This window comes from Ixodes scapularis, unplaced genomic scaffold (genome assembly GCF_016920785.2).
Source record: "Ixodes scapularis isolate PalLabHiFi unplaced genomic scaffold, ASM1692078v2 PGA_scaffold4__175_contigs__length_147842914, whole genome shotgun sequence".
In the NCBI taxonomy this organism is placed as follows: domain Eukaryota; kingdom Metazoa; phylum Arthropoda; class Arachnida; order Ixodida; family Ixodidae; genus Ixodes; species Ixodes scapularis.
In genome coordinates, this window is record NW_024609879.1 from 20677723 (window position 1) to 20690721 (window position 12999).

The following is a 12999-nucleotide window of genomic DNA, read 5'->3' on the forward strand; positions in this document are numbered from 1 at the left end:
CTTCCAGAACACCGGATTGGAGGTTGGATGCTGACTACTGAATACATACTGGTGGCTTGATGTCGGATAGCCATGCCATCGCGTCACTCCTCTCGACTAACCACTGCATATTTTTGGGCGCTGTAAAAGTAGAACCTGAAAAGTAATCGAGTTGCAGCACAGTAATTATGCAAGAATACGAGGAAGATGAGAGAGCAAATCATTCAGATTTGATCGGTGGCTTAACACTCTCTCGTCCTTGTGAAGGAAAAAAATAGATTTTTGGGGTTATGTTTTTTCTGCAAATGTCAATTTTTGCTAAACGTTATTGGTAAAACGTTAAAATGAAAACGATGAAAGTTGTTCCATGTTTTCGTTGACAAAAAATAACTAAACAAGATATACTACATTTGATTCTCACTTAGAAAGAAGAACGCCGTTTACAACTTCCTGTAACGCCGAATTAGAGTGCAGCTCTTGAGGAAAAGAAGGGAAGGGTACCGAGGGTCATGTGTTCTCGTGGGGAGAAAGAGGGGGGGGGGGGGGGGGGTCACGTGACCTTGGCGAGGGGTCACGTGACTCCCCAGAGAAATGTTTCCGCCAGATTTAGCGGGGAAATTTACCCATAATGGCACTGCACAGTTACGGCGACGGCGACACCGCTCAAGCCAAACTGGCGCCCAAGAGCTCCGCTCTAAATGAAAAAAAAAACGTGATAAAAATGAAATAAGATGCACAGTGGTATGCTTCATCTGGCTAAACTTCTTTGAGACATGATCACTGCTGGCTTTTAGTAAAAACTAAAAACATGAGGTTGAAGGTGGCATTCATAAAATGTTTATTCATCCAAAAGAACATAAAATGAACACTAGCCTAGTGTCAACGGTTTTGTGCAACACTCGTAAAGCTGGTACAACTTTAATTCTGCAGAGAAAGATGGGCAGATTATAACTGGAAAAGCTGGTTCATATAAAAAAACATGCTTTCTGCACAACAATTTATAAAAACAAATTTGTTTAGTGAGATTTAAACAGCAGCAAATACATGCTGCTGTCGTACGTTTGGTACAAAATAAGCTGGTTCTGAAGACACTGGCTTTGATTAGCTAGCACAATGTGCACTAAGGCCCACTAAAAATGTAAAAACAATGTTAAGGAACACCAATGTTACATAGATGACGTTTCAGCAAAATCTCTACTCCAGTTTCACCCAAAGAAGGAAAGCTTCTAAGGCTTGACTTCTAAGGCTTCACCAAAAGTTTAAAGCCAGTCTTTTTAAAGCATTCCAGTATTTAGTTTATGGTTTCTAAAATCAGAAAGAAAACCTATCAGACTGCAAGGGTGGCAGCGTTTACGAGTTCCATGAGTTAGCTTTGATATTTTTAATGCTCTTTATAAATTACATAGATGATGAATTACTTGATCGACTAGATATGCAGTTGCTCTTTATAAATTCTATAGATGATGAATTACTTGATCGACTAGATTTACAGTTAAGACTCAAACCTCAAATAAACATTAAAGTTTACCAAAGGCACGTTTTCTTTGCATGGCACTGATAACTCTAGGCATAAGGAAGTATGGAAGGAGCTACGAAGGAAAAAAAAAAAGAATATTACACAAGTTAGTTTTTTAAAAAAAAAATCTTTTGGGGCCATATATTAAGTGCTCAACCTTCGTCACATTGAAGGCCGAAAATTCACTTAGTAGCTTTATTAAAACAATCAAGGAATGCAAAGTTTCGTGAGAAGGAACTGCACCTATGTGTTTGCTGAACATAGTTGGGCACTGTACTGCGTGAGCTTGAAAACAAAAGAGAAACACTCAGATTCGCATAGAGTCATCACAGGTACCTAAAGCTTTCACAAAAATACTTTTTTTTTCTGATTACAATACTTTGCAATCAACACTTTTTAATGACTGTGTTACTACAAAAACAATATATTGCCAAATGCTCAGTCTCCTCCTCCTCCTCTTCTCTTCCCCCCCCCCCCCCCCCCCCCCCCCCCCCCCAAATGTAGTTCTGGCGGTATACACCAGATGTGTAAGTTTCATTACTAACCGTTATCCAACAAAAAAGCAATTTTCGGAAATTTTCAGTGAGACAATGATGGCCCGAGAAACCCACAAATACATGGGGATATGAACGGCGTCGGCTCCCGGGAACGGGCCTCCTCCTCTTGTCTCAAATCTCTGAAAGCTGCTCGGAACTTTTGAATCGGATAAAGGCAAGTTCTCAAACTTTGGCATTTGATAACAACCGCTATAGTCTGCTGCAGGTAAACAGAACAAGCCCCCCCACCACCCCCCCCAACAAAGCTCTCTGCTCGCCATGACTAGTAGTTTCCTCCTCCCAGTTGCCTCCTCATTCGCTCTGCTGAGGGATTTAAAGAAGCTAGTTCCACTATTCTTAACCTGCACCAGACTCCAGGGTATTTCAGCTAACTTGTATACACTATGCATGTCTAACTAATGCAGTCAATTCTGTCTTATAGAGTATGTTGAGATATTTCTTGCGACGTGCCAAACTGTCTAATTGACGAATTAATTACTTAACTTTTAAAATATTAGTTTGTGCGCAAGCCCTCCAATGCAAAAAGGTGTGCGTGTGTTAAAAATATCCGGCCATGCTGTTTCCATGGGGTGGCCCCTGCGCATTTAATTCTTTTGAGGTTCAAAGAAAACCTGCGAGAACTTAAAAATATTTTACGTGACTGGAGTTTGCTAGCAGGTAGCCTCATAAAAGTTTTTGCCACATGATGAGAAACATACACCGTGAACAATCTCGTGTCGATTCGACGTGCATACTGTGCAATAGCATTTTGTAAGCCTTTGCACAAGTTAGCTGAAACTTGTAACTGCTGACGCGTTGTTCCTTTCTTCGTCGAAGAAAACACAGCTAACTCTTTTCCGAAACACCTGACACAGCGTACGTGCTGCACTGTCTGTTCATCACGTCGGCCTCGAGTGCAGCTTGTTCCACAAGTTCCCGTGCCGCCTGCTCTGTTGGGGAAACTTGGCCGCGCAGACCGTGCAGTCGTACCAGTGCAGTGTTGCGTGCTTCATTCGGTTCTCGACGTACAGCCGCACGTCCAGGCTGTCTGTCGCCACGTGGCGCAGCGCCGGCAGGTCCTCGGTCAGCTGACGCAGGTTGTCGACGTGGAGCCCGCACTGCTTCAACGGCGAGTGCAGGCGCAACTTGAGTACCTTCAGCTTCCGCAGCTGCGACTTGGGGAAGGAAGGCTGCAGGAACATGATGCAGGCATCCTGGTTGTTGAGTGTCAGCGACGTCAGGTTGGGGCACCTGCGTGTCGTGCGAGGGTCATTAACCTTCCGACGGTTGTCCTCGTACCTGTACGGCGTCCGTTCTAAATTTGAAAAGGTGATGTCCCATACCACATCCGAGAACTTCCTTTCCTTGGTACAAAAATTCCCTTTTTGAGCTACTTTTGAATCCCCCCCCCCCCATCCCCAGATATTTCCCCACATTTTTTTACCTTGATCTTTCGCAGCAACAGATTTCTGTGTTCATGCAGGCCACTTTGCGCGCATCTTCCCACAAAAGCCGCGTGAAATCGCTCGTTTAAAAAAAACAAAATTTTAGTCGTCAGTTTATATTTTTAAACATGGCCCCTGCTGTGCCTAGGAGTCGTTGAGACACCCCTCCTTTTTACACCGTGACTCTCACTTTCTCTTGAAACATTTGGATCACGAGACATTTAAAAAAATATATACATTTAGTTATTCCTAAAGCTTTTCCCGAATTTTCTCGTTATTCCTTAAAATTCCCTGCAATTGCATTAAAATTCCCGTTTCCCTTTTCATGAATATTGAGACCAAAAATTCCCTGTAAAAGAGAAAATTCCCTGCATATGGAACATGACTAGGTTGAAGTGCCCGACCAGATGCGAAACCCCGTGCACCGTGCGAGGTGTTGCTATTCGTTATATTTTTGGCAAACTATAATATTGTTATGTCCCTTGTCTACTGCGCGTGTAAGTTATTAACGAGACAAGAAAAGTATAGAAACAAACAACTGCTTTCTATTGTGGTGCCTCTGCCCCCTCCTTGTGTTACCGTGACCTGCTCATCGTCTTCTACTCTTATGATCACAGGACACAACAGCATTCACACAGTTTTGTCTCGCTTTGCCAGGGGCTATTTATAGTTCTAGAACTAGACGCTTCGCGCACGTGACAAGTGAGAGATGGTCACTTTGCGTGTTGGCTTCTAGCGCTTCTCAGGATGAAACTCCAAGGGTAAGAGCTTGCCGTCTGACGGAGAAGCTCTGAAGGTACCTCCGGTTAGGAATCTGAAACCACCGAATGTTGCAGAAGCAAATGTGTTCCAACAGAATCAAATGGAAGAAAGGCGACTTTTCACCTTCCATATTTCCTTATGCTTCTAAACCTGAACAGCTTGCAAGCACTTTATATGCTCCCACTAGAGATAATTAAGAAAAAGCCATCACATTGACCCTTTCTTTATACTATATTTTAGAAACAAAACCCTATAATTGGGAAAAATCTTTTGGGAAAAAAAACTTGGCCATGAAAAGGTCAAAAATAGGAAAATATGAAAGTTTATTGTTCACAGTTGGGAGTATCTGGTCACAAAATAAGAATACCATATTCGCTAACCTAGAAGTCTCACTGGTGTATATGTCGCACCCCCTATATAAATATCAAATGTCACAAAGAAGTACAGGGTGTTTTAGGTTTTAATGTTGTCCAGAATTTCAAAAAAAAAAAAAGGAATTGTGCAGGATTGAGTAAGTATATTGTGTGCTCATCGAGTGCCTTCCGCACCCACGGCCGTTGAAGCTCGTCTGCTTAAATGGCTTTGGTGGCACACGTCCAAAATAACAGAGAATCAGGTGGAGCCATTTAAGCGCGGTTATTGCGATTCGCTGCTTTCAATGCATGAATTGACAGCGCACCGCATCCAGATTGTGCACCTTCCACAGGAAGGTACACTTGTTGTTATTTTAAAGGGATACTGAAGCGAAACTTGAAATACACCTATTATGGTCAGAAATAGGTTCAATATGATCAATGATATTCATAAATCATAATCGCGCGTTTGTATTTTGAACGGATGGCTATATTTTTCACCCTGATGGGCTCGATTGGGCGCGCGCTCAAAAATCGGCCATCGGAGAGCGCGATGCGTCTTGGGATATTGGCCGCATTCGTGACGTCACTTGTGCCAGACGGGAAAGGCTACGGCGTGAATGTTGTAGTTACGAGCGTTGCCACTTGGTGGCGCGTCGACGATTTACCACCTGTGACAACGTGGCCATTTGAGATGTGCAAGGGCTGCTCGCACGCTGCACCACGGCAAGTCGGCAACCACGGCACCACTGACAAAACCAGCTCTGAGGCCGGATTCTCAAAGCGAACTCACGACGAAAAAAGTGCATAATACAAATTTGAGAGAAAACCCGTACTTTCGAAATGAAATTGTCGTAACCTTTACGCAGGTTACGACAGAATCCTACGACAGCTCCGAAGCTGTCTTACGCACTTTTTACGATCAAATCAACAAGGCCGACAGCGTTGCTCAGTTACTTGGTATCAACCACCAACGGACATTTATTTTTCTACGTGCTCTTCTCGTGCGTCCCGACTTCAACTAGCAAGAAAAAAGAAAGGAGTACTTAAAACAGACCACGACGATCAAGAACGCAGGATCCACAAACACACGAGAAGAGCTACAACGGCCACGATTCTGCCGACCGAGCGAGCTCGGCAGAATGTAGTAGGCCTAGCAGCAACATCGACTCGGCGCACCGTTGCTCCGGCGGTCCTTGGCCAAGACCGTCGGTCCATGACCGGCTGGCCTACTGAATGGAATATGCTCGCGCGACCCTTGTGGACCCTTACCGGACGAGTAGTTTGATCCCTCAACTAAATTTCAGAGGTCAATATTTTCCCCTCGTCATCTCGATCTCCTTGTTTTCCGAGACAGCGGTGACGCACGCTGTCGTCGAAAAGGAATTCTCATTGATTCTATCTCCTTGTTTTGTGTGATATAGAGCTCAAATAAAAGCCATACGGATTACCTTCGCAACTCGGTATGTACACTCTGTTATTAGTATGCCATTTTCATTCTGACTCAACGCTACGTCACTGTCGGTCTAACCTTTCTTTGCCGAGTGTCATGTCAGTATCGAGTTGCAATCGTAAAAGATCGGTCCAGAAGCGCTTACGGAAACGCGGTCTAACAGAGCGAATCCAGCACTTCGATCAAATGCATGTGTCCGCTCCGAGTGTGAACAGGTATTTGCGTGGCTCTTGCTGACACCCTTGTAGTTCAAACATATTCTTTTTAACGTCGGCTCGCAGCTCGCGACTCGCAGCAACTAATACCGGCCGTGCCAGAAGCATGCTCGGGTCGTGTCGTGCGAAGTGCCGCAACGAGAACGAGCTCACTGTAGCCGACTACGCTTTGGCTTTCTCCGCCAAGGCTTTGCAAACGCGTTCAGGCCTAGGCGAATTCTGCCGGCACGCCGTATTGCCGCAGAACGGCGCTGCTATTATGGCACAAGTGATGTCACGAGAACTTCCCCCCATCCACCAGATGAGAATTTGAAATCGTTTAATTATGTTTAAAATTAGTTCTCCTGTGTTTTACAGCGCAATATTTATATTTCCGAGGTGGTGCCTGTCCCTAGCCCATATTTATGCAACAAGATCGGCGCTAAAATTTCGTTTCACTACCCCTTTAAAGTGTGAGTGTAAACGGGAGCTTCTCCACATTCTCGTCCTCGAAGTGACCTTCATATTCTTACGTTCAAAGCTGGAAATGTTAAAACGTAGTAGATGGTGTCGAATTCCTTTTCCCAGAGCATGGATAATGAAAGTATAACGCCACACATTTTTCAAACAGCGCATGAAGCAAGCTAACGAGCCAAGGGATCCAAGATCTGCATGATCTGTGCCAGTCTGTCCTGCCCGTGACGTCACGAAGAACGATGACGACAGCTAGAGAAGCACCCCCTGAAGTTTGTGCATGCCGCTAATAGTTTAATAGTTTACCCCCAACGTAGGAATAAAGCAAGTTTCTGTGTGAGTTACGAATAGAGGAAACGCCGTCAGGCACGCCAGTCTGAAGCCTTCTCACCCATCCAGCAGAAACCGCAACGACGGAAGTGGCATGGCTCCAACCTCCAGCTCCTGCAGCTCGCCGAAAGGCTTCATGGGCGCCTCGGTGTTTCGCATCGTGCAGTGCTCGAGCGAGAGCTTGCGAAGGCCGGGGAGCACCGCCGCGAGATAGGCGACGTCGACGCCGTCGAAATAGCGCAGAGAGAGCGCTTCGAGGCGTCGGGACATGGCCAGGCACGGCGTACAGGCATCAAACGAGCACAGTCCTGGGACGAAGGTCACAGAGAGGCTCTCGACGTCGAAGCACATCGCCATGATCACCACGTCCGGCGAGCTTGTGCACACTGTCAGGTGCTCCACGAGGGGGCAGACGAGGTCGACCATCCGCAAGCAATGGAACGACGGTTCGGAGTAGGACTCGGACACCCCCCCGCTTCCCCGGTAGTGGTGTCCCAGGACAAGCGTCTTCCACTCGTGAACGAGGCCGGACCAGACAAAGCGATCCGCCTCTGCCCTCGTGATGTCTGGGAGACTCGCATTCAGAACTGTCACCTGCGAAACACGGCAATTTTTGCAACGTGTCGCGAGGTCCCATACGAATGGCCACCTAAAATTAACGGTTGATTGCGTGGCAAGAAATTATTACGGAAGCAGCAGGTTCGCGTTTCGGGCAGGGTGTCGAACCGGTCATTATTCCGGTTTGATTCAGCTTTGGGTTCAGTAGCTTGTTCTGGTTCGGTTCCGGTTCAGTCGTACGTGCAAAATATTGGTTCGGTTGCCGGTTCAACCAAACGCAAACTGGCTCATGTCTCGACATTAAATATGGTGGCCAGACATTCAGCTTTCACTGCGATAGTCCCATTTTAAGGTTTGTACCGGCCGTCCTGTCATGTTGTCTCAATAAAGCAAAATGTCCCATTGTCGTGGAACCTTGCTTGCGAAGTCAGTACTAAGCGAGCGCAGTGTATTAGGATAAACATAGTATAAAAATGTAAGTTCCAGTAGGGTGCAAGTGTTTAGCTTCTTCACTTGCCAATAAGCTTTGTTTGCACAGACATGCTTATGGAGGACTTCTTTATTTTACTAAATTTGGCATGCTTAGGTTCTGTAGGAAGTGTGCGTTTTCACCTTGAACTGAATAGTAGGAAAGATGCGCTGTAGATGAACCTGTAATTGGGCTAGCTGGTGAACATTAGGTGCCTGTATGTGTCTTCTTCCTTGTGTCTATCAGTTTTTGCACCTTACACCATGCTTTCTAGTAGAAAAGGTTTTTCTTCCCCTTTCACAATCAATTTCGGTTTCAAATTAGTTCTGGCTTGATCAAAATAAAAGGTTTTGATCTGGTTTTCGGTTTATGCACAGTTCGGTTCGACACCCTGATTTCAGGATATGATAAACACGCAGGACACCGCTAGAAACCCCTGTATCAAGGAAGCCGATATTGCACATGGGGGGCGGATCCAGAACTCCTTTCTTTTGGTGGGGGCGGGGGATATATTCACAAACAAGTTTGAAGGATTACTTATTGCACATTTTTTTCTCATGCACTATAGTGCACAGGGAAGATCAACAAAAGTTATTCACTTGCACTGTTGCATTTGCTTGGTATATCGGGATCTCTTATATTCTGTTATATTCAAATTTTGCAGTAGGAAGATCAACGAAAGTCATTCACTTGCACTGTTACATTTGCTTGATATATCAGGACCTTTTATTTTCTATGTTACATTAAAATATTTAGCCATCGTAACTTTTTTTGTTTTTATTAGTCACAATTTCAAATGTTTCCTTCGCAACTGAGTTCTTGGAGCCTCCTGTGCACTTTTCTACGTCGAGATCATAATTTAAAGGTGAGATTTTGTCTTGATAAATTGTGTGTGTGTGAGGGGGGGTTGTGATTGCAATAACGTTCTAAAGCACCTCCCAAATATTTTCTGGCTATGTAAGTGCTGCCTTGTATTAGGTACACTGTTGGCTTATCTTAAACTTAATTAATTTCAAAATGAGAGGTACTAGACAATAGCTTGGTTCATTGGCAACCTGTTACCAATAAGTGCAGTCCAATATTGAAGGTCGTCTGCTTTCGCACAGCGATCTTACCCTTGGGGGTCTTGCTATAGGCGGAATGTAAATATTTTCAATTGCCTTTTGGCTGTGTTAACTTAATTGTAAGAGTTTCAAACTCACCCGAAAAAAATAAGGATGCTGTACCTAATACAACTCCATGAGTGCAAAGTGATAATTGGGACAGTTTTTGAGTAAATGAAAAGAAACTACCTAGTTTCGCCCATTGATTTACAGGGGCTCCCGCTCTCGGTCGCAGAGAGATGGCGAAAGTAGTTGGGACGCACGCTTGTCCAATATTCCTGGTGTTTTTAGGAAATAACTGGTTTACTGAAATCTGTGAACTTCTAGAAGTGGCGATTTTTTTTATTGAGGTGTAGCCATGACAGTCATCATAGTGCACATCGGGTCGTAAAAGGAAAGCGAGGTGCCGAGAGCAACAACGGCAGTTCGCAAAATGGATGCCACCGTTATTGAACCAAAGCCGCATAATGCCTGAAATAATGACTGCCGCCCAAGAGTCCACTATGCAATGATGAACTACTCCAATATAATCAATTATATCTTAATATACGTAAAAACAAAGTCTGCTACAAGCAGAGTTGGTTCAATGGCATAGACAGGAAAACCAGTCAAACTTCACAAATTGGTATGTTATAACCGAACGTCTGCTTAGACCAGATCTTTGTAACGAAGCTATACTGTACTGGGGAAATGCACCAGTCAAAAAAGCGTTTCGGGCACCTCACCACAACCCTAGCACAAGATGCAAAAGGTGCTAAAAGAGAATGAGCCGACGGACCTTTGGACAACGCAGCCCCATCTGCAACACCCGCCGCTGCGTCATGACCAGGTGCTCGCTGCCCAGTGCAGCGCAGTCTCCGTGCAGCTCCCGCAGCGGGTGCCGCGGCCCGTCGGGGAAGGCTGCGGACTCCTCGTGCAGGCAGAGGTCGTGCGGGAGGTAGAGCACGCCCGCCTCGCGGAACACCTCGAGCAGGACGTCCATGGAGTCACTGTTGTGGACCACCACGACCGTGGGCGCCTTGCCGGCGACGTCCGCCACCGCTTCGGCGAAGGCCCCCGGGGGCTTGAATGATGGGCAGTCGGCGAAGATGGCCGCCCGGTACTGGATGCTCGTGAAGAAGGCGCGGCACCGCACCAGGATGTCCGTGTCTAGCCAGAGCAGGCTACCGTCCTTGTCGGAGAAGGCGCCCCTGCGGACGCGGCGAAACGCGGTACCGTTAGACAACAGACTTTAAGGCGTTGGCCGGGAAATACTGAAAAACAACTGCTGCGGAAGAAATTGTTTGAAACTGGAGGTATTAATACACGTCATATTTTATGAACTGTACATGCTTAAAAGATAATATTCTATGTTGTGTGGACTATAGTTAAAGCTCTGGACTATACTGCCCTTGCAAGCGTGGTGAAATCTGGTACAGTCAGGCGGCAAACTTTTCGGCATTAACCAGAAAATAAAAATAAAAAAATAAAGGCTGCGGAAAAAATTGGCCGAAATCGGGGGTATTGACACTTGTCGTATTTGATGGACTTTAGACGTTTTGATAATTTATGTTGTGTGGACTAGCTAAAGCTGTAGACTATACAAGTGTATATCTGGTTTTCGAAATTGCTCGTTATCAATGCAGTTGTCACACAGTTATTGGAATCCATGCAGCTTCACGCTAACATATATCAGTAAGAAAAGTTGAGACCGTCAGCAGCGTGTTGATTTCACCCTCAATGGCCCCCTGGGTGATAAGCAACGTAGGTGTGGCCAAGCGGACAATGTGGATCCAGCTTGAACTTGATGGCACAAGCACCCACTGATGCAGTTGTAAAGCCTTTACTACAGGTAGATAGGTAACTGTAGTCTTTAAGGAACCACGACTGAAACTGCTCTTCATGCACACTTTTTGTTTCTCTTTACACAATACACAATATACAAACAATAGGTACTATGAAAAGATACATTTGAATTGTTTAAATAATCTTTGCAGAATGCTATTTGTTGGGAAACTAATGACTCATCATTAGACATATCGCAAACTATGCACCCGGCAGGATAAAGTGAAATTTAACAGTGCTCTACTGCAGATAGAGGACTGGACAAACAGGTGCAAGTGTAAGTAAATTATGAGAAAGCTGCAGCGATGTCAATAACTTAAAAAAAAAAAGAGTCCCATGAAATTGAACTATTCACTGAATGGAAGAGGAGTGAAAAATGCAGACCATTACAAATATCCTTGGGTCACCATTAACAAAAAAAACTGACTTGGAATCAGCTACAAACACTGAAATGTGCAGACTTTGAAACAAGCATGGCATATAAAACCTTAATTAGAGCTCTGCTGAAGTATGCCAGCACCATTTGGTTTCCCTAAACAGCAGATGTACTGAGCTGAATAGAAAGCATTAAGAAAAAGGCAGTTAAATTCATCCTGAATGAATTTTGGAACTACAAATCTCTGTCAAACTTGCTTAAAGAAGCCAACAACCAAACGTTACAAGCTAGGACAAAAATAAATAAATCTAAAATATTTGTGATCCTTATTTTGTGACAAATTTCTTATCACCATGAAAAATATATAATTTTTCATTTGACGGATGGTCCAGGATTAGTCACACCAGATCAATTAAACACTACAAATTTAAACAACGATTTCAAACATTCATTTTTCCCACAAGCACTACGAGACTGAAATTCCCTTGAAACTTGTAAAGAGGGTTCCGTGCTATTGGATAACTACAAAAGACACCCTGAGAAATACTCACCGGTAAAATTTTCTGCTCTGTGCGGAAAACAGTTTGATCATCTGCATCCAATCTACATCTGCAGACTTCGTATTCACATCCGCAAAGTTCTTAAATAATTTTATCTGCCTCTGATCTGCATCCGACCCTAAATCAGCACATTAATTTTACATAATGAAATCAAGCATTAATAAAAATTAAAAAAAAGCATTTGAGTGGTACCCTACGAGCCGTCTGCTCACCTTCGTACGAAGAACTCTGTGTCAGAATATCGCAAAAGTTATTTTATTGTATTCCGTTTTATCGAATATATAAAATAAGAGATCATCCTTCCAGACACACTTCACATTGCTGGAAAGATGATCGCAGTTATCGGATGGTCATTGGGAGTCCGTGACGCTGACACCCAGAAGACGCGATCAAAAGGAAGGAAATTCTATTATTTATTTTTCTTTTTGTTTTGTAAGCCCACTTTACGCAGGCATGTATTTTATAAACATTAAAATTAACCAAGGACAGACTAATAACATTGTGTCATTTTAATTAGCCCAAACAATAAAAAAGTGGGAGAGGAGAGGCACTCAATTCACTGCAGCTAAATATACTCGTGTATATGTGGTAAGGTGCAAGTGTAAAACTGGGAAAATATCACAATATATATTAACGGCAACACCTCCTGTCAGTTTCAGTTTTAAGCACCAACCCTAAACTGCATGCTAGAAGCCATATACTTAAAAACAAGTCAGTACCAACTGTCAAGAAAAAGTAAACGCACAGACATGCAACGCTTCACTTGTCGAGGTTGCTGCTATGGTGCCTGAAGCGCCTTTTTGACCTGGTGTGTTTAGCCTCCTATACATCAAAAGTGGTCCCAATGTGGCAGCAAATGACGTCGCAAAAGCTGGAGTGTCACGCTGCAGCCTGTCGCGATCCTGGTGGTTGGCCGAAGAAATGCTGGCGAAAAGCATGAGCTAACGCAAGTGTCGCTGTCATCACTGTCATCCCCGCCGCCTCGGCGGCTCAGAGGCGAGAGCGCCGGCCTACGGATCCCCAGGTGGCGGGTTCGAATCCCGACCGAGGTGCCCACTATATGACGG

At 44.5% G+C, this 12999-nt stretch overlaps 1 protein-coding gene across 1 annotated transcript in view; it reads right to left on the minus strand.

The window, feature by feature from the left end:
- Positions 1–714: 714 nt before the first annotated feature.
- Positions 715–12999, minus strand: part of LOC8037517 — a 29504-nt gene continuing 17219 nt past the window's right edge. Inside the window, exons 3-5 of the mRNA XM_029976512.4 lie at positions 9951–10362; positions 7104–7636; positions 715–3282 (exon numbers count right to left, since the gene is read on the minus strand). Coding sequence (XP_029832372.2) covers positions 2931–3282; positions 7104–7636; positions 9951–10362 — 1297 coding nt within the window. The 3' untranslated portion in view covers positions 715–2930. The remainder of the gene's footprint in view (positions 3283–7103; positions 7637–9950; positions 10363–12999) is intronic.